At 55.6% G+C, this 26,185-nt stretch overlaps 2 protein-coding genes across 4 annotated transcripts in view; both read right to left on the bottom strand.

Annotated features, from left to right (window-relative positions):
• LINGO4 (leucine rich repeat and Ig domain containing 4) overlaps window positions 1-1,514 on the bottom strand; it is a 4,880-nt gene extending 3,366 nt beyond the window's left edge. Inside the window, exon 1 of the mRNA XM_029229845.1 lies at window positions 1,484-1,514. The gene's annotated coding sequence lies outside the window, so the exon portion shown is untranslated. The remainder of the gene's footprint in view (window positions 1-1,483) is intronic.
• RORC (RAR related orphan receptor C) lies at window positions 1,361-26,185 on the bottom strand. Of its 3 annotated transcripts, XM_029229842.1 has the most exons (11): window positions 26,038-26,185; window positions 23,702-23,731; window positions 12,461-12,546; window positions 12,000-12,141; window positions 10,230-10,742; window positions 9,873-9,994; window positions 8,869-9,001; window positions 8,597-8,704; window positions 8,311-8,421; window positions 6,825-6,934; window positions 3,087-3,706 (listed from the first exon to the last, which is right to left on the bottom strand). In XM_029229842.1, the coding sequence occupies exons 1-11, from the start codon at window positions 26,183-26,185 to the stop codon at window positions 3,545-3,547; spliced, it is 1,665 nt and encodes a 554-aa protein (XP_029085675.1). In that variant the 3' UTR covers window positions 3,087-3,544. The 3 variants fall into 3 exon arrangements, with proteins under 3 accessions (XP_029085676.1, XP_029085677.1, XP_029085675.1); XM_029229843.1 differs by lacking the exons at window positions 23,702-23,731; window positions 26,038-26,185 and adding an exon at window positions 20,871-21,012 and having other exon boundaries at window positions 1,361-3,706; XM_029229844.1 differs by lacking the exons at window positions 23,702-23,731; window positions 26,038-26,185 and adding an exon at window positions 16,128-16,756 and having other exon boundaries at window positions 1,361-3,706; window positions 12,248-12,546.

Here is a 26,185-nt window from a genome sequence, read left to right as displayed (position 1 = left end):
TAGGCATAGACAAGTGAGGAGAGACAGCGCCTGGCCAGACGCTATGGTGGGGACCAAGGGAGCCCTTGGCTGGCACAGCAGCTCTCTGGGCACAGTCTGTGTGCACAGCCTGTCAACTTAAAGTGGTTTCTGGGTGCCAGGGGCCTGGGCAAAATCAGGCGGATGACCACTGGAGCCTGACTGAGGTGATGGAGGAGAAGAGGTCCCATAGACTCACCCTGTTTAGTGACAACAGGGACCCCAAGGGAGGGGAGGTATTGGAATTGGCAAGGGATGCTACAGAGATAGGACCAACAGAGCCAACTGAGGCAGGAGGCCTCGGTTTCTTTCTAGCTGCAGATCCCAATCACCTTTGACCTTTCAGGCCTCAGGCTTTCTGGGCCCTACAGGGTCAGCTTTCTACCCCACGGCCCATTTTCTCCCAGGTGGAACTTAGGAGAGGCAGTTTAAGAGATGGTGTGATTTCTTCCCCTTTATTTCCCATTCTATGCCCTCTCCTAGAAGGATCGTTCTGGTGGCTACCCTATAGCTAATTCAGAGGACTGTAGTAGTTCAGAAACTGAAGAAAGAGGCCCAAAGAGCAGAGGGACGTAGGACACCACACTGAGGCTTGGGCATGAGAAAGAATGGCACGGCAGAGGCTGCTGAGCAGACTCCTCTGTTCCCAATCCCAACCTAACAGGCATGGCTGGCATGCTAAGAGTTCTCCAGGCAGAGCAGTGTCCCAGCCACCCTCATTCCCCTGGTAAGTCCACCTGACAGCTGGCTCTTTATCACTACTGCTGCAGTTCCTGCTCATCCTTCTTTCCTGCATTCAGCAAAAGTGCAGTGAAGCGTGTAACCTAGCTTCCCTCCTTGCCACTCCTGTGAATGTCCTCTTAGTCGCCGAAGCCTGCTGGGCCAGGGGCTGGGGATCTGGCCCCTTCTCTTTAAAGGTCACTAATGTAATCATAAACTTCCCTTGCCAATCTCCACGGCTACAGGACTGGCTTCCAGCCACTTTGCAGGAAGAGATAGGTGTCAGGACCACTACTTTCTCTCCTTGTATGGGCTGGGGTCTGGGGCATCACCCTCAAGGAACAGGGAGCTTTCTTCTTCTTGTCTCTATGTGGCAGTCCAGAGACACGTCTGATCCTGGATATCCTCTTTAAAGCAGACCTGAGTGAGGCATGGGGACCTACACCGGGAGGGGGCTCTCTCTTGGAGGTAAGATTTCTGGAATATCCACACGGATTGCAGGAAAACCCTTCCCAGAGGTAGAGAGAGCACCCGGGAAATGGAGGGAGGTCTGCTTGGAGTCCTTCCCTCCGGAGAACCTGGGCCATCTTAGTTTTCCCATCAAAGTCCTATGGGGCCAGGATCGACGGTTGGCTGGGCCTGGGGTGGGCACAGACCCTCTAGTCTTGACGGGTCTGGCCTTGTCTCTGAGAACGTTATGGAGAAGGGCAGCTGCAGCTCTGGGACAGGAGGTAGGTGCACTTACCAGAGAAGCTGGAGGGTGGCATCAAGTTGGGCACTGCCTCTGTGCGGGGCTGGGGGCCCGTCCCACTCGAGCTGCACCTCTGCCCCGCACCTCCCGTTGCGACTCTCTGCCCGCTGCCCCCCTGCCCGCCGCTGCTGCTGTTGCTGCTGCAACGGCTGCTGCCAAGACCGAGGTAGAGAGAAGAGCCAGAAAGCATTTCTCCTTTTTTTTTTTTTTTCCTCTCTCTCTTTTTAAACCAGGCAAGAATGAGTCTGCAGCAACCCTGTTGGTGCAAAATAAATAAATAAAGCAACCAGGGAGGGCTGCAGCAGGCGCCACTTCAGGATGGCAGAGGAGGGGAGGGAGCGCAGAGGGAGGCTCCGGAGCCCCAAGGGGTGGAGGGGTCGGTGGTGGAAGCTGCTGGGCAGCTCCGCAGGGTCTCTCGGGCATCCTGATTCCCCCCTGCGGAGCTCTGGGGTCAGGCACTTTCCGTAGGGTTGTCTTTCAGTCTCCCAGATGTGGGGCAGTTCTGTGCAACCTCTCATTCTAAATGTTCCCTGTGGGTATCATTTGTGGGGCAAGTTCTCAGCCCAGAACACCCACTGCGGAGCTTAGTCTGAGATGGCTTCGGTGGGGGGCTCCTGAGGACCAGCCCCCACGCCTCAGTGGGGGACCTCTCAGGGTGGGTGCAGAATCCTCACAGTGCAGACGGCTGGCAGGGCTGGGAACCTGGGTCCTCACACAGGAATGAGATTGCAGAGCAGCAACACCTCTTGCCTTTGAAGTCGTTTTATAAAGAAGAGCACAGGTTAGGGTTTATGTTTACCCTCCCCTGAGAGAAAAAAAAAACAACAACCCTCCTGACCACCTGCTGTTTATCCCTCAGAGGAGGGCTCACAGCTATTTATAAAGGCAAGAGAAGTTCTCGGGCAAGATCACGGCTGGAGAAACAGGTCTCCTTGACCCTGCCAGACTTGGTGGTACCCAGGCATAGAGAGGTGGAATCGCATCTGCTGCCTTTCGCCATAACGAGAGCAGGGCTGGAGGACGGGGCCCAGACAGTCCTCCGAGGGTCTGTCCTTGGCCTTCTGACTGTGTCCAGCCATCTCTTCTTTTAGGGTTTCCTTTGACAGATGACAGCTGGGGCTGGGATAGAGTTTGGGCCACCCCACGTCTAAGATTGGTGAACTGGGGCACCAGGTGAAAATGCTCTGGGGTCCCTCAGGATTGGGATATTCCCTGAGGCCACTAAGTTCCTCTGATCTGTGACCTCAAGGAAGACAGAGACTGTGTCAGATTAAATGCGTCTATAGAGCTGCATGATGAGTATGTGTTTCACATGTATGTGGACGTGTGTCTCTGATCACATTTGTGTAACCACTAAAGTCTATTTTTAAAGTGCACATAAGAAGTTTGAGTTCTAACTCTGTCTGTCTGTCTATCTGTGACGCTCTTGGCCTTCATCATACCCTATCCTTATACCCAAATCCCATAAAAATATTATCCCCAGCCCCTCCCTTATCCCCATCCCATCCTTACCCTCCACATATCTAGTCTCTTTTAGACCCCAGGGTGCCCAACGGTTTCCTTGCTGAGCTGGGAGGAAGGGGGAAGGCAGAAAATCTAACGATCCAGATTCATGTTATATACAGGTCCTTCTGGGCTCCAGATGCCAGTCTCTGAGCTTGATGCATCTCCCCAGCCAAAGCCCCCAGGGAAATGCAATGAGGTATTTCAAAGGCCTATTCTTAGCTTCTGAGCCCAGAGTTGAGTTCTGTTTGTCCAGGGTGTCCTGGATCCCCCTGTTGTCCTGAGGACACCTAGGTCCTCCTAGAGGTCCTTGTATCCCACCCCAGGTCTCCCAGAAGCTGAGAGAAGCCAGGACAAAGCTGAGGCTGGAGATGGTGTTCCTCCATCCCCACCCTCTAGCTCTTGGCCCGCCGCCAGGCAGGCTGGTGGGCAGAAAGCCAGTCTCCGCATTTGCTCACCCCCCCAAAAACAGGCAGAGACCACCCTCCAGGGCGCACAAGAAAGGAAAAGCCCAAGGGGAAGGTGAGCCACGAGGCTCTAGGGAAGGGAACGTCACTTGGACAGCCCCTCAGGTGACTCGATTTCAGTGCTGAAGAGTTCCTTGTAGAGTGGAGGGAAAGCAGCTTGGACCACGATGGGGTGGAGATGCTGGAAGGTTTGCAGCTTTTCCACATGCTGGCTACACAGGCTCCGAAGCTTCCCCTTGGGTGGCAGCTGGACGTGGGTTCATGGGGAAGGAAGGTCAGTACTACAGCTCTGTCCCCAGAGCAGAGAAGTACCCCCATCCTTCCTGGGCTGGGATAACCCTCCTTGCTTTCTCCCTGCACACTTGGCACTTGTGGAACAGCCAGATCCCATTGGTAGGGGTAGGTCTGTGTTCAGGCAACTGGAGGCTAGCGAGAGCTGCTATGGGACAGGTACATGTTTTCTGGCTGAAACTCCCAAATGGTGTTCCTGCTACTCCTAAGATGAGCCCTGTTAAAGATTCTCTAACTCATATTTTATGCTTTTATAATAGTGGAATTCTGTCACTCTCTGTTATGTAATGTTATGTGCCTCTTTGCCTTTGTTGATACTGTTCCCCTCCCCTGGAATGCCTTTCCAATTCTTCTGTGCTTGGCTAATTCTTACTCACCTTCAGTGTTACCTCCTCTAGGACTATTTCCCTGGGTTAAGGGCCCTTCCTTTGGGCTTCTCTCTGTGCAGCACTGAAATCCCATTTTACGAAAATGATCCAATTTGTCTGTCTCCCTACCCTAGATTTAAACTCCTTAGGTAGGGTCTCTCTCTCTCCCTTCCCTCCCTCCCTCTCTCTGTATCCTCTGTAGCTATCAAACTGCTTGCACATGGCAAATGCTCAGTAACTGTTTGTTTGGACTAAGCAATTTCCAAGCAGGTACCCAACACTGCAAACAGTAAACCAACACTGCCAGCACTCAGCCGGTGAAGGGGAATGAAAAAGGCCCAGAGAGCCATGAGGAGATAGAGGCAGGGAGACCTCACTGGAGAAAGGCTGAGAAAACCATTTATCGTCTGCAATTTCCTGTATAAGCAAGTGAACCTTAAAAATACCTCTCACCAGCCACCCCCTTTTCCCCAGCTTAGTTGCCTAGGAAAGGGCCAGTCAGGGAAGAGCAGGCAGCATGGGATCCCTTGAAATCTCTTGAATTCATTCTCTTTTCATTCCTCCTGCTTTATTTTGCGTTTGTCTGGGCTATTGCAATAGCTTCATTCATTCATACTCAAATATTTGTTGAGACCCTTTTGGCTAGGAACTGTGATGGGCTGATCAGTGAAGAAAATAAAATCTCTACCTTTATTAAGTGTATATTCTAGTGAGGGAGCCAGAAAATAAACATATGTTAGAAAACGTCTTTAAAAAACAATAAAGCAAGGGGCTTCCCTGGTGGCGCAGTGGTTGGGAGTCCGCCTGCCAATGCAGGGGACGCGGGTTCGTGCCCTGGTCTGGGAAGATCCCACATGCTGCGGAGCGGCTGGGCCCGTGAGCCATGGCCACTGAGCCTGCGCGTCCGGAGCCTATGCTCCACAACGGGAGAGGCCACAACAGTGAGAGGCCTGCATACTGCAAAAAACAAAAAAACAACCCCCCCCCAAAAAAACAAAAGAAAAACAATAAAGCAGAGTGATGGGTAGAGGGCTTTTTGTATGGGGTGGTATGGGAAAACCTCTCCAGAATGAAGGGCTGGAGCAGGCCATTTGGAAAACTAGGGGAAGAACCTTCCAGGCAGCTGGAAAAGCAAAGTCCTGAGAAGCAACCGGGCTTGATGTGTTCAAGAAATAGCGAGGAGGCCAGTGTTGCTGGAATGGGTGACTGAGAGGGCAGTGGAAGGAGATGAGGTGAGAAAAGAAGTCGGGGGGCCAGACACATCATGAGGCCAGTCGGCCACGACACAGACTCTAGATTTGATTTTCAGCATGATGGGCAGCTCTGGGAGCGCTGAGAACAGTGCTGTGTGGCTGCCGTAGGACAGACAGGGATGGAGCAGGGGTCCAGTTAAGGAGGCCTCTTTAATGGTCCAAGTGAGAACTGACAGCTAGGGGGTAACAGTGGGAGGTGATGTATTCTGAAGGTGGATCCAACAGAGATTTGCTTTCCAACTGCTCTCTCAGGTTCTCCTCCCCCTAATCTATTCTACCAGACTTGAAGTTTATTTAGGTCAGAGCCTGTCGTATAAGTCACTTCTGTATTCTCGGCACCTAGCACTCTGCCTGGCACATAGCAAGTGCCCATTGCCTGAACCGTTACATAAATGGTTCCTTTACACTGGTTCCAAATTAAATTGCCTAAATAATAGCTCTGATGATATCATTCGTCTAGCCTTTGGTGCTCTCCATTGCCTGGAAATAAAGTCGTAACTCTTTAATATGGCCTTGAAAGTCCTCTCTGATTTGCTCCTTGACCTAATTTTCAAGCTTGTCTTCTGCTACTTCCTTGCCCCCATCAATCAATCCCAGCTCCTGACCTTACACTTTAGTCAAAATGTTGCATGAACTATTCTCTGTATATGCATTATCTTGCCTCCTTATTTTTCTCCATATTGTTCCCTAAGCCTGGAATGCCTGCCCCACCCCCTGAAGGCCTGTTAAAATCTTACATATTTCATGGCCTAGTTTAAGTGCCACCTTCTCTGGGAAGCATTTATGACCCACTCCTTTTACCCTCAAGTTATTTTTAATCTCTCTTCCATGCTCTCACATTTCCCCAGTATCTCTTATTGTAGTACTATATTAGGGGCACAGGGATACGGTAGAAAAAGCCCTGGGATTAAAACTTACATTTATCACTTATGATTGCATAAACTTGGACAAGTCATTTAAGTTTCCTTATCACTACAGGGAGATTTTAACACCTATCTTACTGACTGAGTTGTCATAAAGATGAGCATATCTGTGAAAGCACTTTGTTAATCTCATTATTATTATATCCCATAACACATTCTCCTCTATCTTAGGGTCATTGGTACACGAGTCTCTTCTTCACAGCAGATTAAAACCTCTTGGTGGGGGTAAGGACGGCATCTCTGTATCTTTCCATTCCACAGTACAAGCACATGCTGGGTAAGTGGTGGCTCTATTAAACTGAATTGTTCCCTGGAGGTCCCTCCCAATTCCAAGCTCCCTAACTTCCCATCTTTACCCACATGGAAGTGACTGACCAGTCCCCTTGCCCCCAGGCTGTTGCAAGCTCTCTCACACAACTTAGCACTCAAGCACTTCCTCCTCTGGACCCTCAGACCGTGGCCCTCGCAAGCCCTGATGTCACAGACCTGGCACTGGGCCTGACCTCCTCTGTCCCAGGGACTGCTCCTACCTTTGCCAGGATGCCGTGGCGATGAGTCTTGCAGAGATGATGGTGAAAGGCCAGCTCCAGACTGTACTGCAGCTGTTCTACTTTCCTTTTCTCTTGGAGCCCTGGCCGGTCTGAAGGAGGGGATGGGACCATAGCAAGAAAAAGAAAGAACATGGACGTTAACTTCCCCAAAAGGGTGTGTCATTCTGGACATCTGTGCTGAATATAGATCTTCCTAGCTGAGTGAGAGAGAGTGTAAGTGTGTGTGTGTGTGTGTGTGTGTGTGTGTGTGTGTGAATGTGTGTGTCTTGGTTTGATAATGGTAAGCTATGGGGCCTTGGGCTGGGCTAGCTTTCTACAAGGAAAACTGGAGAGAGAAGAAAGGGATGAGACATTCCAATCTCCCAGTTCCAAGCTGCTCTATCCCTGGTACCCTGATATTTCACATAGCTAATTCAAAGCTAGGCACTAAAACTCTGCTGTGGGGAAGAAAAAAAAAAAAGTTCTCTCTTCTTCCCTGCCACCTGGCAGGGACGGCTCCAGATAGGAGATGGGCTTTGTAAAGCCACCTAGGTCAGCAACAAGGCCTCTGCAGCAGTCTGTGGCCAACTTCAAGAGACAAACCACCTTTTGCCCTGACTCCATAAAATACCCGGAAGTCATCTTTTAAGTCTTTATTTCCAGTTCAAGGGGAATGTTTAGGTCTCTACTCATTGGCAGAGCCAGAAGACTGATAATCTTGGTCTGCAAACTCAGGTTAGCAGCTCAAGCCACTTCCCCAGGTTCTCTGAATCCTTAGCATTCAGCTGGCTCACCAGCCCACTCCATTCCAGCGGAGCGGACATCCAGAGTCCTGCCGTGATGGCATGTTGTCTTTTGTTTTGGTTTGGTTTTCGTTTCTGTTTCTGGCTGCGCTGCGGGGCTTGTGGGATCTTAATTCCCCAACCAGGGATTGAACCCATGCCCTCGTCAGTCAAAGCGTGGAATCCTAACTACTGGACCGCCAGGGAATTCCCGATGGCATGTAGTCTTGAAATGAGTTCACACAGAGCAGTGATTCTCAAGCTTGGTGGCACATTACAATCACTTGTGAGAGGCTGTTAAAACTTCTGGTGTTCCGGCAGCACCCCAGATCAATGACCTCAGAGTCGCAGCAATCATTTTTAAAGCTCCCCAGGCGATTCCAACGTGCGGCCGCAATGGAGTCACTGACAGGGACTCACAAGCAGACTAATTTCTCCCAGGGAAATGGCTCACTTCCGCTCTTCCTCACGTCTCCCCACTTCTCCAACCCCGCCTGCGCTGCTCTTTTCCCTCTGTCAGGCTCCCCTGGATCTTTATTTTAACTCATATTTTTACAGCAATATCCGGGGCGGGGGGGGGGCGCTCATTCTGCTCTTTAAAGTGACTTCCCAGATTTAACCACAAGCGAAGGTCCAGACTCTTCAGTATCTGTTGCGCCCTCCCACTGCCTGAAGGTCCTTTACCCAAGCCCAGTGACACTCACTGGCGTTGATGAGGACGAGGGCCGTGTAGAGGGCAATCTCGTCCTCGGAAAAATGCAAGGCACTCAGGGAGTGGGAGAAGTCAAAGATGGAGCTGATGAGCTCGCTGCAGCCTGGTGGGGTGGAAACGAAAGAGTGAGCAAGGTGGGTGAGGCCACAGTGCCCGAGGACACCCGCCCCTTGGTGTTTGGAGCAGAGCAGGCAATCTGTCCTGAAAAGAGGGTGCCCTGGGTCTCCGGGATAGGGTTGGCATCCGACTCCTCTCTCTCATTTCCCCCTGCCCCTCACCCAAGGCTCGGAAGAGCTCCATGCCACCGTATTTGCCTTCAAAAAAGACTGTATGGTTGTCAGCATTGTAGGCCCGGCACATCCTGACCAGCACTACTTCCATGGCTCCTGGGGAGTGGGGAGAAAGGCAGGTACACCATCAAACATGGCCAGGAATCTGTCTCTGTCTCCCTCAGTGTCCCAGTTCCCTTAAGGCGCCTCCCTCCACTCAGCCCTGCCCGTTTCCTCATCTGTCCCCACTGCCCCCAGGCCCGCCCCCTCTCCCTGGGCACCTGCTTTGAGTAGCACGATCTGGTCATTCTGGCAGAGCTCCATAAAGCCCGAGAGCCTCTTAGCGAACTCCACCACGTACTGAATGGCCTCGGTGAGGCGGTGGGCACAGCGTTCCCACATCTCCCACATTGACTGCAGGGAAGGAGGGGGTCCCACTGTAGCCCTCTTTATGACCCCGGGACCCCCCCAAGGCCCTGGGAACCCAGACAGATAAACTGCAGGGGGTAGATTCTGAACCGCCACATTCTCAGCACCCGTGTTTTTAGCCTATTCTTAGCACAAATGTGCACTCCAGGTTGATTCCTGTCACTTGGACGCGCTTAGCGCCCACCAGCCACTGGCGCAGAGTTAGCTGTTGTGGGGACTTAACAAACGTCTGAGACACAGCTTTTGCCCTCAAAGAGTGTGCATCTTGTCGAGGTGACTAAGACATACCAAACAGGTGCTTTTAGCGCAGGAGCTGTTGTCAGAGTGACAGGAGGGAGAGAACAAGCTTTGGAGCCAGATGGATCTGAATTTGCCTTCAGATCCACTACTTTGCGACGAGGAGTAAGTCTACGAACTCCTCTGAGCTCAGTTTCTCGGTCCATTAAGAACAGAGATGGATGCCAGCCTCATAGGTTGGTTGTCCTTAGGGTCAAGGATAATTTATGTAAAGCGCTCAGCACAGTGCCTGGCAGAGAAGGAGCCCTTAACAAATGCTGCTCAGGATTCTGACTCTTGTCGTCGTCGATGGAGGAGGAAGGAGCTTAGGCCGAGGTCTGTTCGCCAATGTCGGGGTGATGGGGGAGGTAGGATGAAGGACGTGTAAAATGACCACAGGCAGGAGCTGAGGAGAAGCTCTCATCCATCTACGAGGGTGCGTACTTAACAGCGGTACCCACTGTGTCTTTCTGGGATACCCTGCCTCGCCCCAGCCCACTTGTGTGTGCAGGTGGCTGTCTCTGGACCCCCCAGTGGTGGTGGTAGGTCCTCCCTTCCTTGCGCGGTCCCCTGGCCTCACCTTCCTCTGGTAGCCGGCCACCTCCTCTCGGGAGAAGACGGTGGAGCGCTGTCCGAGCAGGTCCTCCAGCCGCAGCTGACACGTCTCTCGGTAGGACTTACAAACGTTCTGCACCAGATGCTCTGGGGCCGGAGAAGGAGGAGGAAAACAGGGCCTCGATCTCAGCCAGCTCCTACCCTTCCCATACAAGGGGCACTCCACTGCCTGGCCTAGCGCTGCTCTGCCTCCCCCCGAGGCCCCTGTGCACGTCTGGTTTACACGGGGTGCTGACTTGGGGTGCTGACCCCCCCTTCTTGGAAGCCCCTCCCTTATCTTCCTCCCCCTCCCTTCTCTCCAGCTACCTCCCCAGGGGCTCACCAATCTCCGTCAGGGAGGCATAAGGCGCCTCTGGGGTGCTGCGGAAACTGGGGCTGAAGTAGCTGTCCGGGCCCCGTCCTGGTTCCCCAAGCCCAGGGTGCCTGGGGTCCTCGAAGTGGAGTCCACGCCTGTCAGGGGTCGGCTGGCTGCCTGTGCCATAGCAGTTCTCTCTGCCCTCGGTCTTGCCCCGCTCAGGGCTGTATTCCAGGTGGTACGAGGCCCCGTTGAGCCCGGCCTTGGCCAAGCTGTTGGAGTAGGAGGGCCCGCAGCCTGGGGCTCTCAGGAGACTGGGGGGACAGGCTGAGGCCTCCGGCAGGTCAGGCGAGGAGCCCAGGGGCAGCTGCCCATCTGGGAGCCCCAAGGTGCAGGTGAGGGGGTCTGCTCCTTGGGCTCCTGCAGGAGGGGTCTTGGCCGCTTGTTCCCTTTGCTGCTGTTGCCGCTGTTGCAGTTGTTTCTGCACCTCAGCATGTAGGCTGTCCCTTTGCTTCTTGGACATGCGGCCAAACTTGACAGCTGAAAGAGGTTCGGGGATCAGGAGTTTTTGAGGGGGGAGGACAGGGTACAGGGCAGAGTGAGTAGGCATCTGCGTCATCACAGGGTTAACTTGCTGCTCCCTGAATCGCTGACTCCAAGCAGAGCAGAGCTTCTCCAGTCCTGCCTGAGAGCCTCCCTTCAGGGCACTTTTGTTCAAGACCCCTCCCACCTCTCACTCTGGTTTGCTTCGGGGCTCGGTGCAACCCAGACATTTCAGTCTCCCGGGCAAACGCTCCTGGCTCGAATCCAGCTTCTACTAGTGGCAGAATTCAAGCAATGAGTCCTGACTGAGGGCCCTGGCCTCCTGATATGGGGCTGGGGGTGGCTGAGTGGGGGGCCTCGAGCTATATTGGGGTCACCGCGCCTGTCTAGGAGGGTCGGAGGAAGAGGAGAGCCGAGAACACAGGTCTCCCTGTGGTCAGGCCTGCAGGCTCCCTGGTGACCTAGATACTCACCACAGCCCAACCCAGGCTCCGCGGCTTGTTTCTGAACATCCTCTTCTGCTCTCTCTTTCCTGCCTTTTCATTTGCCCTGCCACCCCTCCCAGGTGTGGGGACACAGCCCCTGGTCGCCCCGCCTGCCCCTCTGCAACCCTGCGTGTTTCCTTTCACTTTGTTATTTTGGGCGCTGAAAAGTGCTGACAGGCTCCTTCTGGCTCCTCATCACCTCAGGTCTCCCCCGGCCCCCGGCCTGGGCTCCTTCTGCGGTGTTGCCGTGGGAGCGGTTTGGGGGCTGCGAGGGGGCAGTGGCTGAGGAAGGTGGAGAAAAGCCACCAGGAACAGCCGGCCTCCCCAGCCTCAGCCTTCTGGGCTGTTCTCAGGCCAACTGTGGTCCCATTCGCAGCCATCGCCCCCTGGCCCAGGCTGGGGGTGGGGCACTACGGAGGGAGATGGAGCTGGAACTGGAGCCATGGGGCAGGAGGGAAAGATGTGGAATGCGGATGGGATCTGGGTCACAGGGGAGTCGGGTGAGGAAACTCCATCCGGAGGAAGGAGCAAATGAAGAGTCTGGGACCTTGGGGAAAGGAGGGTTGTTGTAGCAGAGCCTGAAGCTGGGGACTGTGAAGACCTTTGATGAGGGTAGCCTGCCCACTGCCTCGGTGAACAGTGGAAGAGACAAGGGCCTGCCAGAGGGAGGGACGGAGCCCCCGAAGGGCGTCCTAAGCCCTGTCTGGCACAGCAGGTCAGGCTGCCCCTCTGGAGACTGAAGCCCCGGGGGCTGCGCGCTTGGCCTCACCGTCTCGGGACATGCCCAGGGCCAGGCATTTCTGCAGGCGGCAGTGCTGGCATCGGTTTCGGCTAGTGCGGTCAATGGGGCAGTTCTGCTGACGGGTGCAGGAGTAGGCCACGTTACACTGCTGGCTCCGGCGGAAGAAACCCTGGGGGAGGCAGGTGGAGACCAGGGCTGCTGATCTGGGCCAGGCCCAGCTCAGTCCCAAGTGCCTGCAGCCCGCAAGCTCTAGCCCCACCTTTTCCAGGTCTTACACGATGCCTCAGTTTTCTCTCCTCCATTGTAATCTGTCCTGCAATCACTTCCCTAGTTGAAGACAAGGCCCTCCTGTGCGCAGGGCTCTCCAGGCAAGGTGCCACCCGGGCAGCTCCCTAGCTGTCTCAGGAGACCAGCCCTGCAGGCAGAACAAAGGCCACCGAGCCCCCTCTCCCCATCTCTGAAGAGACTGTGTATGTGTGTGTACTCACCTTGCACCCCTCACAGGTGATAACCCCGTAATGGATCCCAGATGATTTGTCCCCACAGATTTTGCAAGGGATCACTTCAATTTGTGCTAGAAGAGGGAAAGAGCAGAGGTCAGCCCAGGAGCCGTTGGTGTATCCTACCGCCTGGACCTGGGGGGCAGATACAGGGACACGGTGCTCCCCTTGCTTCCCTCCCCCACTCCAGCTTGCTGTTCCCCTCTTGCAAGACGGATGAAGGAGTGAATGCCAAATGCCACTCAGCAAAGTGTCTGTGGAGGCTGTTTTAGTTTCCCGGGCTGGCCGGGGGTTGTATCAGTTCTACAGAGGCAGAGAAAACAGCTGCAGAGGCCACCTGTTCAGCCCCTCAAGATGAAAAGCTCTAGTTCCCTCCCTCTTGCCTGGGGACCTAGGAGTCCTCACGGCTTCACAACACCTGCTTCCCGCCCAGGGGGCTTCCTCTGTGCCGCCCTCCCCCACTGGGGCTCGGCCCACAGGGGCAGAGTGTGGGGCATGGTGGGAAGATGTGGTCCACCAGGCAGGAGGCACCTGGGGGACAAGTAGAGATGCCAGCCATCCTCGGCTGGGCAGTGAAGGCTCAGGGAGGGGCTGTGCAGAGACCAGGGGCCGAAGGGGGCAGGGTCCACTGGGTGGGCCCCAGAGAGGGTAAGGAGAAGCCGAGGTGGAGCCCAGGAAAGTGGGGTCAACAAGCCAGCTCTGCTGGATGTCTGAGAGCCAGGGAGCGGATCAAACAGACCTCCTAGGTTCCTGGCCCCAGAGCAGAGGGTGGCTGTGCGTGTCTCCACGTATGAGAGTGTGCATGCTAACGTGTGTACGAGGGCCTCTGCGTCCAACTGTGTGCGCACAAATCATGAAGGTTAACACTGGCTGGGACTACGGACCATCAAATTCAACCTCTTTTTTTCCTTCACAGATGAAGGAATAGGCCAAATGAGATCAGGTGGTTGGCCCAGGTTCATACCGCTAGGTTACCCAGGAGCTGGGTCTATATCCCAGCTCCCCATAGCTTTCCATTCGGCTGTTCTGTGTATATGACTTTTGGGGCACACACATCAGTGGGCATGTTGCATGTTTGAAGGGGTGCTCATGTGTGTGTGTGTGTGTGTGTGTGTGTGTGTGTGTGTGTGCGTGTGTACACATGAAAGGTACATGTGGTTCGTGAGCCAATAGGCATGTCTGCTTGAGCCAGTGTGCACACGTGCATATTTGTTAGTGTTTGTTCACTGGCTGCCAGGACCCCCCTCTCTCCCGCTGAGCTCACTATAACCTACCTCCCCGCTCCCTTCACTGCGGTTGGTTACTGGCCCCAGGTTTGCCCCATCCTTGTCAATGCCCACAGCTCTCTGCTGAGTTTCAGGGACCAGGCATTGGCCTCCCCCCAGCCAATCCTTGAAGGCACTGGGCAGAGCTGGTGTCCCTTTCATCACTCCTAAGGGCATGTGGGTCTCTCCTTTGCCATTGCTGACCTGCTGCCTCCCCTCCGAGGGGGCATGCCTGGGGTGGAACACGTCATAAATTCGTCTAGGACCGTAGCCCCTTCTCATCTCTGATCCCAAGGGTCAGAGGAAGCAGCAGCCTGCCTATAGGGCAAATCCACAGTCCTGTGAACTCTCCTCTGGTCCAGGCCTGGACCCTGGTTGTGTGTAGGACCTGCTGGTGTGAGGTGGGGAGGGTGACCATGGCTCCGTGGCACTCCCTGAAATCTTGTTTCCATCATCCCCTCAGGCTAGCCTTGAGCTGAGTCAGGGCAAGCAGCTGCCTTCTCGCGGGGGACGGGGTGCACAGGTGTCTAAAGTCCCTCCGTTAGCGCTCGAGGCTTCTCCTCACCCCCAGCCCCACTAGTCTGCCCAGCACCCACACTACAGGCTGTGATCATCCAGGACAGACAGCAAGGGAGCTTTGAGATTCTTTCCAGCAAATTAAGAGCAGATTGGTATGAATGGAGGGAAGAGAGAACAAGGGGTGGGGATTGGGTGCCTGGAAAAGGGGCAGAGAACGTGGGGGCACATGCACATCTGGCCACTGGATTCTCTGGGTCTCAGTTCCCTTGCCAGTAAAAGGTAAGCATAGCCTTCACCACCTGGCCAGGGGGTGACGGGCGGTAGCACCGTGGGTATGTGGTATCACCTGTGGAAAGCGCTGCGTGGCTGCGAGCACTGTGTGTGCGGGCTACCACCAAGCACAGCAGTGGGCGCAGAACCCAGAAGGCATTTGAGGCTCAAGAGAAGTGCTTGTGCCCTGTGGAGTCTGCTCTTGCCTCTCCCCAACGCGTTTCCTCTCCAACACCGTGGGATCTCCCTCCTCGGTGGCCTTAAGCCCAGAGAGGGCAGAAACCAACATGGGTCACCCAAAAAAGTAAGCGGGAGGGAGACTAGGCCAAGCCACAGTGGGAACTCGGGCTCCAGCCCAGTCCTCAACCACAGGCCTCCCTGCCTCTTCCCTTCTCCAAGAGCCACATCCGTGTGCGTGTGTGAGCTGACCACACGGGTAACTCAGACACATCTCTCTGCCCCACAGCCTGACTCACTGCTGGTCCTGGCCCTAGGAACCTCACAACAGTGTCACCAAGACCTCGCCCTTCTCATAGGATGATGTGGCCAGCCACAAACCACCTTCACAAATACCCATGTTTGGGGGACACCAGAGTTTAGACCCCAGCCACCAGGCCAGCCACTCCCCCATGCTCCCCAACCATAGTCCGAGACAGAGGTACACAGTGAGGCAGGCACACAGGGAATGAGACAGGCACATAGGATCAGGGGTTTCAGGCTAGAGGGTCAGACCCTCTAGCCTCTGAGCTAGAAAGACCAAGAGTTTTGGGACCCGGAGACAACAGAGACAGACCCAGAGAGAGAGAGAGCCGCAGAAACACAGAAAAACCCACACTCGTGCCCTGGGCCCATGCCCAGCCCCTGGCCCTCTCAGCACTGTCAGGCCCTCTTATCCTACTCCTGCCTCCTGGCCCTGCCACCTGTCCCCCCGCAATGCCATCTACCCAAAACCTCAAAGAGAAAGTACCGGTGCACTTGAGTGTGACTTGTGGAGGAGGGGAGGGGAGAGAACGGGAAGAGGACTGGCAGAGGTGGAGGTGGGGTGAGCCAGAGCTGAAAAACACCTCGGATACCTCACCTTCAAAACCTCCCCCTTGAGCCCTGTCCCTGAAGCAGCAGGTGGTGGGAACGCAAATTGGGGAGGGGAGCTGAGTAATCACAGGATTACTCAAGCTGTTTCCCGGGAGCCTGGCCTGCCAGGAACTTACCATCTAAGGGCCTGACAGTGCCAGGAACTAGAACCAAGCCGAGGTCAGGAACGTCTAGGCCAGCCCCTGCAGCACGGCTCCCGCAGCAGCCCTCACTCTGCCCAGCCTCACCTGCTGCTTCGGGAAGATCTTTGTAGCTCACACTGTAGCTCTCTCCCAGGGCCCACCAAAGGAAACCCTCCAGTTCCAAGGAGGGAGAAAGGCCCCTGTGCACACGATACCTCCTGAAACCACCTAGTGACTGCGTGACTCTAGACCTCTGAGTCTTAAACAAGATCACCTAGCGAGCTTGTTAAAATGCGGGTCCCCACACGGCAGGTCTGAGGGGGGTCCAGGCTCTCCCATTTGAACAAGCTCTTGGATGGTGCCCAAGCTTGCTGGTCCTCACCCTACCTTTCTGAGTAGCAAGAATTTAGTCCCTCTTCCTGTTTATGCCTCTTCCTGGGGCATAAGGGTGGGGTTGGTGGTCTCTTCCCCAGCTCATTCTTGTATCTTCCCTGCCATCCAGTGTGACCTCTAAAACTTTATTCTGACATGGTACTAGGTAAAGAAAATGAATCTCTTCTGGACTGCTTCGGGGATTGAAGGATCCCCAGGGAGCTTCCTCTGAGCACCTCCTATGTGGGGAAATATGGTAGAGACAAAGTAGGCTGTCCCCCCTCCCTCCAGCCTCCTCTAATCTCACCTTTCTCACAGCTGTGAGATTCATTGATAGGGCTCTTTGAATGCATCCAGAGCTTGGCCCTGTGCCACCTTAGGAAGCCAGCCCTGGGCCCTGTCCAGGTGCCCTACACCACAGAGAGGAAGTGGTGGGAGCAAAGGAGGGGCTGCAACCCAGGGGGATCTCTCCCCTCAAACCCCGGAACCACCCCCCAGCTCTGGTAGAGAAAGGATGCAGCCAGAGGACCCAGATTAGCTGGGGCCCTCATCTTCTCCTGGTGCCCCATCAGTCTAAAGCTAGGCTTTTCCTCTTTTCTCTTTCTCTCTCCTTTTCTCCAATGGACATCGATTAAGGCCGAGTAATAAAGATAGACATCAGCACTGGCTGAATTCTTATTCTGTGCCAGGCGTTACATACATTTTTCATTTAATGGTCACAGCAATCCTGTGAAGTAGGTACTATTTGTATTGTCCCCATTTTACAAATGAGAAAACTGAGTCCAGGGGAGAGTAAGCGGCTTGACTAAGGTTACACAGCCAGAAGTGGCAGATCTGGCATGTGAACCCAGGTCTCTGTAACCTGAGAGCCAGTGTCCCCAACCATTGAGCCATATACTCTATAAGGATGAGACGCCCAAATGCACTGGGCGGAATGGGACGGGGGACAAGGTTACCGGCTGCAGGGGAAAGTGTGAAGTGAGGGGGTGGGCTAGGAACGGAATTCAGGGAGGACACCCATGGAACTAAAGCCAAGATTCATGTCTAGTCTAAAGATCCAGAGAGACGTTATTCCCTCTGTCCCACACCTTCTGTGGTGCCAGCCCCCTCCTGCTTTTACCCTTGGCTTCTAAGGCCAAGGAGGCATGGCTCGCCCATCCCACCAGAGCTCCTGACTTGGGAATCCTCGGGAGACCACAGCTCCCTTGGGGTGTGGACTGGCTTTCACACATCTTGGTAGGTCTCTCTGCAGGAACGAATGAGTGAGTGAGCAAGAGGAATGTATCTCTTTGCTTAGCTTAGGGCCCCCTCACCCCACAGCCCAAACTAGTCCCTCTCCTCCCACGGAGACCACAGCTCCGGCCAGGGAACCCCTGTGTACCCCAGCCTGTCACCAGCTTCCCTCCTTTCTCAGCTCTCAGTTCCCACAGCTTCTGCAAAGCTGGAAACCACGGCGGTGGGCTCCGCCACAAAGAGCAGGAGGGGGAGGGTTAGGTTGGGGGTCAGGAGACAAGCAGTTGTACCTGGTGAACGCTCCTCCCTGCCCATGGTGAGAATTTTCTGCTGATACACCCAGATCCCAGGCTGAGAAAGTAGTGAAGCTAAAACTCAGGTGGGCGAGGGAGAGTCTGGGGTTTTGAAAAGCCACGAAAGACAGCCAGCCACCTGAAACCCCCCCTTGGTGCCCTGCCACCCCCGCAGTCTGGGACAGGAGAAAGGAGGGGAAACAAAAAAACCGAGTGAAAACAACCAGTGGCTGGGGGGAGGACATGAATCACCAGGAGGAAGCTGTGAGGGGTGGGAGCCCAGACGCCACAATCAGTGGCCTTCCCGGCCTCCGGGCTGCATCTCCGCTCCGGAGTGCCTCTGCTTGTGCAGACACCAGTGGACCCAGGAGGACCCTGGCTCTGGCCCCGAGGCCCTGCTCTGTTGCCGTCCCTCCTCCCAGATAGACATCTCCATCCTTCCTGAGCCCAGAGTCCCAGGGAGGGGCAGCATTGCAGCAGCAGAAGGAGTGGAGATTAGATCTCAGAAAGGACTAGTCACTGGAGGAGGGGAGGAGACCCCAGGGCTGCCTTTCTTGGAGAGCTCTTAGCATGGGAAAGTCCCCGTTCCCTGTTTGAGGCAGTGGCCTGGGGGCAGGGGAGGGAGAGGGAGCCCCTGGGAGGGGCAGCCACGCCAACACCCACATTTCATTGTGGTGGGACGGGCTGGGATGCTCCCAACATCTAGGGCCTTGGGCTGGGGGTGTTTGGGAGTCCCGTTAGGAATGCGAAGAGGGGAAAAGGCGAAGGTGCAACAGTGATGCGAGGAAGGAGGGGGCCCTTTGTAAAGGGCTCTCAGGCTGAGGTCTGTGGCACCTGGGAACTTGGACTTCTTTCTGGCCCATGGCTCCTCATTATCATGACCAGACTGGAGATAGATCAGGGCACAGCAAAGACAGGCATGCAACCTCGTACCCCTCGTCCTCCCACCTCCCCATCCAGGCCGAATGCCGGGGCCTCATGTCTCTTGGCTCCACACCGGCTGCGCCCCAGAGTGAGCTGACGGGGCCACCCTCCCTCTGGCTGGCTGGGGAGTCTTTCTGGCTAATGGACATTTCCTCTCTACTGACCAGCATGTTGCCATGGCAGAGAGCCTGTTTCATTCCTTCAGAACTTCTAGAAATCCCATGCCTCCCACTTTCTGCCTTCCTAGACCCAATCAATACTCAGTGTCTCCCCTCTCCTGCCAGCTTTCTTTCCTCTCTGCCTCTCCCTGCGTCTGTGTGCCCTTCCATCTTTGCACTCCAGTTCTGTCTCAGGCTAGACACCGCAATGTTTTGACTCTCCTGGCATTTCTCCAGTTATATCCCTATCTGGACATCACTCTCTCCCCATGTGTTTCATAGATCTTTCGTCATTTGAGTTTGGCCTCTGCATCTCTCTTTATTTCTTGATCTATTTCTGCTCCTTGTGTGTCTGGCCCTTGGGTCTTTGGGTGTGTCACAGTCCCAAGACCCCAGTGCTCTGCCCGCCCCAGCTAAGGTCAGAGAACATGGTGATGGCTGGTACTCACTAGGGGGTCAGGGCAGTCAGATAATCGGGGGCTATGAGATACCCAGGGATGTCCTAGTGAGAGGGACCAGTGGTACCAACCCCCAGATTGGAGGAGACCCCCTCTCTTGCCTACTGCCCAGGGGGATATCATGTAGAGCTGACCAAGTGTCTCCCCCGTCTAGTCCCAGGAACTCCTGCCCTCCTGCCAGGCTCTGAAGCACATCTGATCATTGCTTCCCAGGGTGGATTTGCTGATTTGAGACCATTTCTGGGAAGACCGGTTTGCTAACCTTTGCTGCTAATGGGAAGAAGCTAGAAGGGAAACTGAAGCCCCAAGAGGCCCTTCTTCTTGTGGAAGATTCTGGCTCTTCTCCTCACCCCTCCTGACCTGCCCCAGCTCATACACATGCACTGGAGTCTCCGTCCCAAATGTGGGAATGAAGTTCTTTCCTATCCTTGGTCGCCTCTGTGTACCCTCTGGGAGAGCTGAGTTTCCTCCACTACCCTTGGAGGTGCTTAACTCAGAGACCAGCACTCTCTCCTTAGTCCTGGGCCCTCAGAACTGGGTGCTTCCCCAAAGTTGGTTCTGTTTTAAAATTCAACTTACTTGTTTTAAGGAGACAAGGGCCCAATGACTTGCCTAAGGCTACAAGGCTAGTCTGTGAGAGGTGGCACCAGAACATGGTCTTTAGACTCAGCCCACGGGTCTTTCCAGGATCTAATATGGCCTCTCTTTTGTGGGTTGTGGGAAGACCCCAGGTTGAGGCTGGGGGTACCTCAGGCCTCAGGCCACAGGGGCATGGGACTTCCCTTTTCCTCCTTCGCCCTGTGCTCTGAGAGGTCCTCTGGCTTCCCTTACAAGTGCGAGTTGCCCACCCCTGCTCTGCTAGATGGCACAGGGACCCCAGACATCTGCCCACCAGCTGTTGGCCCATGGCTCTGGGCCAGGAAACGGGTGAAGCTGAGGGCTTTTTGCTCCCATCTCCACTGTGTGATCCTACTCATCAAACAGGCATCTGAACCTAGGGTGGGGGTCTCTCTCTCTCTCTCTCTCTCTCTCTCTCTCTCTCTCTCTCACACACACACACACACACACACACACACACACACACACACACACAGCCCTGGCTGGATTCCACTTGGTCATCATGTTCCTGCACTGGGCGGAGAGTGATGGAGAGGCCTGGATGCTGGGGTTCTGACCGCCTCTGCCTGCTGACCTGGCTTTACCCTCACTGTCCCACCGCTTCAGGGTACAGCAACTCCTTCGGACTCTTTTCTCACCCTACTCTCAGGCCGTTTGGAGGCACGGAGGGAGACACTGCAATGGGAGCCAGGGGAGTGAGTTCAGGCTGGCTTATAATTACCAACCTCCACCTACTACAGCTGTGTGATCTGGGGTGAAGCACTGGGCCTCTCTGGGTCTCAGTCTCTTTTTTGTAAAACGAGGGTCAGGGTACCTCAGATACTCTTGGAGATCCTTTTCAGAGCCCATGACACAGGAGTTCCTCAATAGTCCCTTTACTGTGGCTGCTCTAAGAGAACTGCTCAGGGAGCCAGACTCCCCGACTATTCCACCCATCTCCCAACAGACCTTGGCCTTGACCGGGACACCCCCTGCCAGGGAAGAGCACTCAGCTCTGCTCACACTGTTCCCAAGGTGCCCGTCCTTTCCAGAGGGCCCCAGGCTTCCCCTCTCCCGGGTGGCCCATTCACTTACTTCTCATGACTGAGTCGTGGGCTTTGCCGCCTGGGCTCCCTGTCCTTCTCAGCAGGGGTGTTCCAGGGATGGGGCGCAGATGGCAGTGGGGCTGCGGGCCGTGGCTCTGCACCTAGCTCTCCCCCAATGCTGCTGGGCAGGGGGTTTAAGATCTGCACCCCACAGGTGGCTGAGTGACAACCCCCCCAGCTCCACCCCCCCACCCCTCTGGGGTGTAGTGGGTAGGATGACAGGCGCCCCATGTGGCCAATCTGGGCCTGGGGCAGAGTGTGAGGGGCGGGGCAGCCAATCGCAGGGGGCGTTGGAAAATTCCAAAACCACAGGCGAAAGACACACGCGGTAAAAGCTGTTTCCACCCGCCAGGGTAGTTCTGGCTGGGGAGCCGGAATGGAGCTCACACGAGCCTGGGGCCAGGTCCCTACTCCCCCTCCCCCCGAGGATCCCAGAGCCTGACCCTCTTTGCCAGGTGACTCCAGGGACAGGGATATTTCTAGAGGTAAGTCACAGAATGTCTGCCTGGGGCCACCTGCGACCCTGTGGACTGCCAAGAGCCGAGCTCAGTGAGATGCAGTCTGGGAGGCTGCCCCACCACCTACCATGCTCACGCCCTCCCTACAGACACGGTGCATGCCCTGGGCTAGGGAATAAATGATAATAGTAGCAGTAATAATCATCAGACAAATGCCACGATCTGTAGGAGGGGTCAGTCCATCAGAAATGTCCTCAGGAGCAAGACCGCTGAAATCGGAATGTGGGTGATATGATGATAATGCTTAGCCATATGCCAGAAATGGTTCTTAATGTTTTATGTGGATTAGCTAATCCTCAAAAAATACTTTATGTGGTAGGTACCATTATACCTATTTCAAAGATGAGGAAAATGAGACACAGAGGGGTTAGGTATCTTGCCCAAGGTCACACAGTTAGTAAAGTGGTGGAGTCAGGATTCAAAATCAGGCAGTTTGGCCCCAGATTCCACTTGAGGAATGGGAAGTTTTCTCTGGTTCAGGTCTGCTTACGAGGGTCTCCTGGTGTGCAAATCTCTCTGTAGAGTTTCTTGGCCTTGGGGTCCTTCTGTGGAGCCAGTCAACTTCAGAGGCTCTCTGAGCCTCATAGCTGCTCCGTGGGGTACCTCAGCCTCGGGGTTCCCTCTTCAGGATCCCTTAGTAATCAGGCCCCCTCTTGGTCTGGGGGGTCCCTCTCGGGTTCCTCCCTCCTTGGGGTTGTCTCGGACCCCCCTTTGGGGGGCTGTCTCAATTCCGGAGCCCATTTTTCAGAGCCTCTGGGCCTGGGGGAGGTGTTCATCTCTCCTGGATTCTCTGGGCCAAAACTCCTAAGAGGTCTCTGATCTTGCCGGGACTCCACGACTCCTCAGCCTGGCACAAGCCTTTCCCCGCTGGCCTTCCTCGGGCTCTCAGGAGCTGGGCAGTGGGTTGGGGGAGGACACTCATCGGTGGGGGTGGGGTGAGGGGGTGGTTGCACGGGGCCAGTGGGTTGCGAAGGGGTAAGGGGGTGTGGTCCTGGCCGAGGTTTCTGCGGTAAGGGGTTAAGGGTAGGAATGGAGCTGAGCCTCTTCCAGTTCCAGATGCTCCGAAAGTCCCCCATCTCCCCCCACCCACATATGGTCCCTGGTCCTCACCTCCCCCACCTCCCCCACGTCACTCCTTGACCCGCTTTCCTCCCAGGGCCCTGCTCAGCATTTCCGTGGGGCCCTGTGGCTAGGGGCAGGCGAGGCACAGATCAGGATTGTGCTGAGCAAAGCAACCCCCCCACCAGAAGGATGTAGCCTCCCGGTGGCCCCCCAGCCCCTGTGTGACCAGCTCAGGGAGGAGGGTGATGCTTTTGCCCTCTGAGATCTCTCTGCTTGGAACAGGGAGCTCTAGCAATTTTGACAGCAGGAGGAGTCGCAGTGAGCTCTCAGGGGGAACTGGTAGGCAATCCAAGGGAGGGCCATAGAGAAATGCAGGTGGCCTCTCCTACCCCAGAGTTGTCCTCATCAATTCAAGGATGTTTAGAAGGCCTTCCTCAGAGTGCCCTCAGGCTGGTAATGGCATGTGGATGGGACATGAGCTTTGAGACCAAGGTGCAGTGGGTGCATTTTCTGGGGGACTAGCCTCTCCCACGAACTAGGAGGATAGATCTGATGTGCTGAGAGTTCCCTAGAGAGGATGTTACTTGCTAGTATCCATTGGGAAGTCCTTCCTGAGCTCTAACCCCTTTCTCACATGCTGTAGCCTCAGTCTTTCAGGGCCCCAGGACCCAGAGTGCTCCTATCTATGTGTTTCCTACAGAGATGAAGGCTTTCCTGCTCTCTAGCCCTGCACAGGCTGGCCCCAGGCTTGTTCACACCTCGGGATGTGTTAACCACTGAGATGAACACCAAACCTGGCTCTGCCTCCACAAAGCCTGGTGCAGGCTCCCGGAGTCCCTGAGGCCACCCTGCCTCCCCATCTCCCCGCTGGCCCAGCGATCTGCCCCACCCCCTTGCGTCTCCTGTGCCTCTGTCCAGCAGCTAGCTTCCTCTCCTTCTACCATGGCCCGCTTTCACTGTTCTCTCCTTGTTTCTTTGCGATGTTCCCTCTCAGTCTTCAGGCTTCTTTCTTACCTCTTCCGATTGCCCTAATCTTGAGGTTTCTTCACCTCTGCCCCTCCTTTCCCCATCTCCCCATCTCCCCCATTTTTCTAGGCTCCACCTCCCTTCAGGCCCAGCTGCTCCATCCCTGCACAAGGCACGCACCTTTCTTTTACACGGACCTCCCTGGAACCCTTGCTAAATTCTTTGCCATCTCTCCACGCCCCAGCACCAGTTCCTACCCCAATTCTCTACTCACAGGTGTGGGTCTTCTTTGCAGCCAGCAGCTCTGTGAAGAGAAGAGAGGGGGTCAGGGCCAAAGGTTGAGGACCACGGAGGACCGAGAGACACTCCCCAATGCCCAGGCTCTCATCCCCACCCCATTCCTTCTCAGCAGAGCCTGCCATCTGAGGAGAAGGTAGGACCACCCTCCAGTGCACCCTTCTCTTCACTCTCTGCCCTACAGTCACACGAGGCCTCTTCCAGGTCCTCAGAAGTGCCAGGCTCCTGACTACTCTGGGACCGCTCCACACTATTCCTTCTGCCTGGAATGCCCTTCCCTTGCCCCTCCTCAATCTAGATAACTTTTCACCCCCCAGGTTCCTGATTATGTCTTTTCCTTGGAGAGCTCCTCCTGCCCTTGTGCTTACACACTCAGCACGAGCATTTGAGTTCCTGGTACTCACCACATCATCTCACTGCTATAACTGTGAAATCTGTGAAACGGGGCTTTCCTGCTAGACAGTGAGCCCCATGGAGGCAGGGACCGTGTCTGCCTTGCTCATCTTGTTATTCTGTTGTGCCTGCCCCTTAGAGGTGCACAATAAATACTCCGCAGCCCAGCCAGAGTTCAATCTCTTGGTTGCTTATTTGTGCCTGAGAGCAGCTGGGAATTCCAGAGGTGTGGTGGTTGAGGGTAGGGGAGTGAGGATGTTAGGGGGAAGAGGAAGGGAGAGCTGCAAGCACAGACCCCTGCTATGCCTCCTGCAGGCTCTGGCTCCATTGGCTCACCAGCCTGCAGAGGATGGGATCCCCCCCACCCCGCTGCTGTGTGTGCCTGGTCCAGGGGGAGGGCAGGCAGTAGGGAGCACAGGCGGGTTGATGCGGGGTGGGCAGGGAGGCACAGACCTCCAGAGGGGCAGCTGCTGGGGGGAAAGCCTTAGCTGGAGCATTGTTGGAGTGGGGAGGAGCGTGTCATTCATTCATTCATATGGTTAGCTTTTATTAAACACCTACCAAGGGAGCCCCTGAGAAGAAGCTTCCCCTGCCAGGCCTTGGTGCATTTCTTACATCCACACAGCGGCTTCTCACAGAGCACAGGGCCAGTCTTTCATTTCAGAAAACCCTGCAGGTCTGCCTTATGCCTCTTATAGTTTCCCTAACTTCTGACTCTAATCTCTTGTCGTTTTTTTCCTTCTACTTGTCCAGTCCTTGACACACCCCGGCTTCGGTTCAACCCACCCGCGCCCCCTACCCGCACCCCCCCGCGCGCGCGCGCACACACACACACACACACACACACACACACACACTGTCCCTCTGCCCAGGAGATGCTTCTTACAAGCAGGCTTCCTCTACTGGGCTGGGTGGGGGCGGGCGAGTGGACTTGAAGACCTGAGTTCTGCTGGGGGTGGGGTGGGGGGGAGGACTGCCCAGAGAGGGAGTGGCTCCATCCGGCCCCTCCCGCCTCCCCACCCATCCTGCCTGGCTCCACCCAGCTTCCTCCCTGACGTGGCACCGTCTCTTTGGCCTCCAGCCTTGCGCCTCAGAGCAGGCCTGGGGTAGGGGTGGTCCCCGTGCTTGCCCCGGCAGTGGAGTTCTTCCTACACCAGGTGGCCCTGCAGCCTTTCCCCCTCAGCACTCACACCCTGACCTAGCACATGGCCCTGGGATCCTGCAGAGAGGGTCTCTGAGTTAGACCATCTGCGGGCCCAAGGACCACCTGACTCTCCGTCCCCCGCTGCCCCTGGCTGAATGCCCCACATTTTCTGCAGAAATGAGACCCCATCCCCCCAGGCCAGTGGGGAGGAATGTGCTGGGCTGGTGGGCAAGGGCGGTGGACAGGGTCCTATTGCTTTCTCGCCGACCCTTTGTCATCCCTAAAGGCAGGACGGCTTCCTCCGTTGCTGAATGAACAGAAGAAGGTGGAGTGGTCAGCCTCCCACTGCTGCTTGGGGTCCCAGCCAGATGAGCAGTGTCTGCCTTTTCTCCCGGGGGTGCTCACACTTGGGACGTGGACCCTTCCTCCCTCCAGCTTCCCTGACTCTGCTCCCCTTTCCTCCCCCGTCCCACCCGTCTCTTCCTTCTTCAGCTCTCCCCTTCTTTCCCCTCCCTGTGCTTCCTGTCTCTCCCCCTTCCTATTTCTCCTCCTCTGTCAGGTCCCCAGCCCCTCCTCCCATTTCTCCTTCAGTCTCTATGGAGACCTGTCCTTTCTCACCAGCCTGCCTTCCCCTGCCGGCTCATCTTTCTCTCCTTCTCTCTTTGCTTGCCCCTCCTCCCTCCTCACTTCCCGACCAGTCTCTTGCCATCTCTCCCTCTCCTCTAAACCTCCTGGCAGCCCCTTCCACCTGCCTGCAGGGCCCTAGGGCCTCTTACCCTGCGAGGCTCGGTGGTGTCTCTGTGGGGCCCTGTCCATGGGGCAACTCCCTTGGTGCCGTCCTTGCTGCCCTGGCTGCCCAGGAGGGCAGGGAGCAGGGCCCAGGGGAGGGAAGAGGGAGGAGGGAGAGAGCACCTGGCCCAGCAT

The sequence above is a fragment of the Monodon monoceros genome, unplaced genomic scaffold, assembly GCF_005190385.1.
Source record: "Monodon monoceros isolate NGI ecotype Baffin Bay Population unplaced genomic scaffold, NGI_Narwhal_1 Super_Scaffold_18, whole genome shotgun sequence".
Classification (NCBI taxonomy): domain Eukaryota; kingdom Metazoa; phylum Chordata; class Mammalia; order Artiodactyla; family Monodontidae; genus Monodon; species Monodon monoceros.
The sequence above is the reverse complement of the archived record's forward strand: the minus strand, read 5'-3'. Positions and strand labels throughout refer to the sequence as shown.

Bases quoted from the DNA above. Each gene is read 5' to 3' on its own strand.
- RORC (XM_029229842.1), bottom strand. From the start codon at position 26,185: ATGCTGGGCCAGGTGCTCTCTCCCTCCTCCCTCTTCCCTCCCCTGGGC. The intron at 9,995-10,229 runs GTGAGCCCCTGG...CTCCGGCCCCAG, and splicing joins TGCCTCCCTGACGGAGATTG to AGCATCTGGTGCAGAACGTT. The intron at 9,002-9,872 runs GTGAGGCCAGGG...CCTTCCCTGCAG, and splicing joins TGGCCGGCTACCAGAGGAAG to TCAATGTGGGAGATGTGGGA.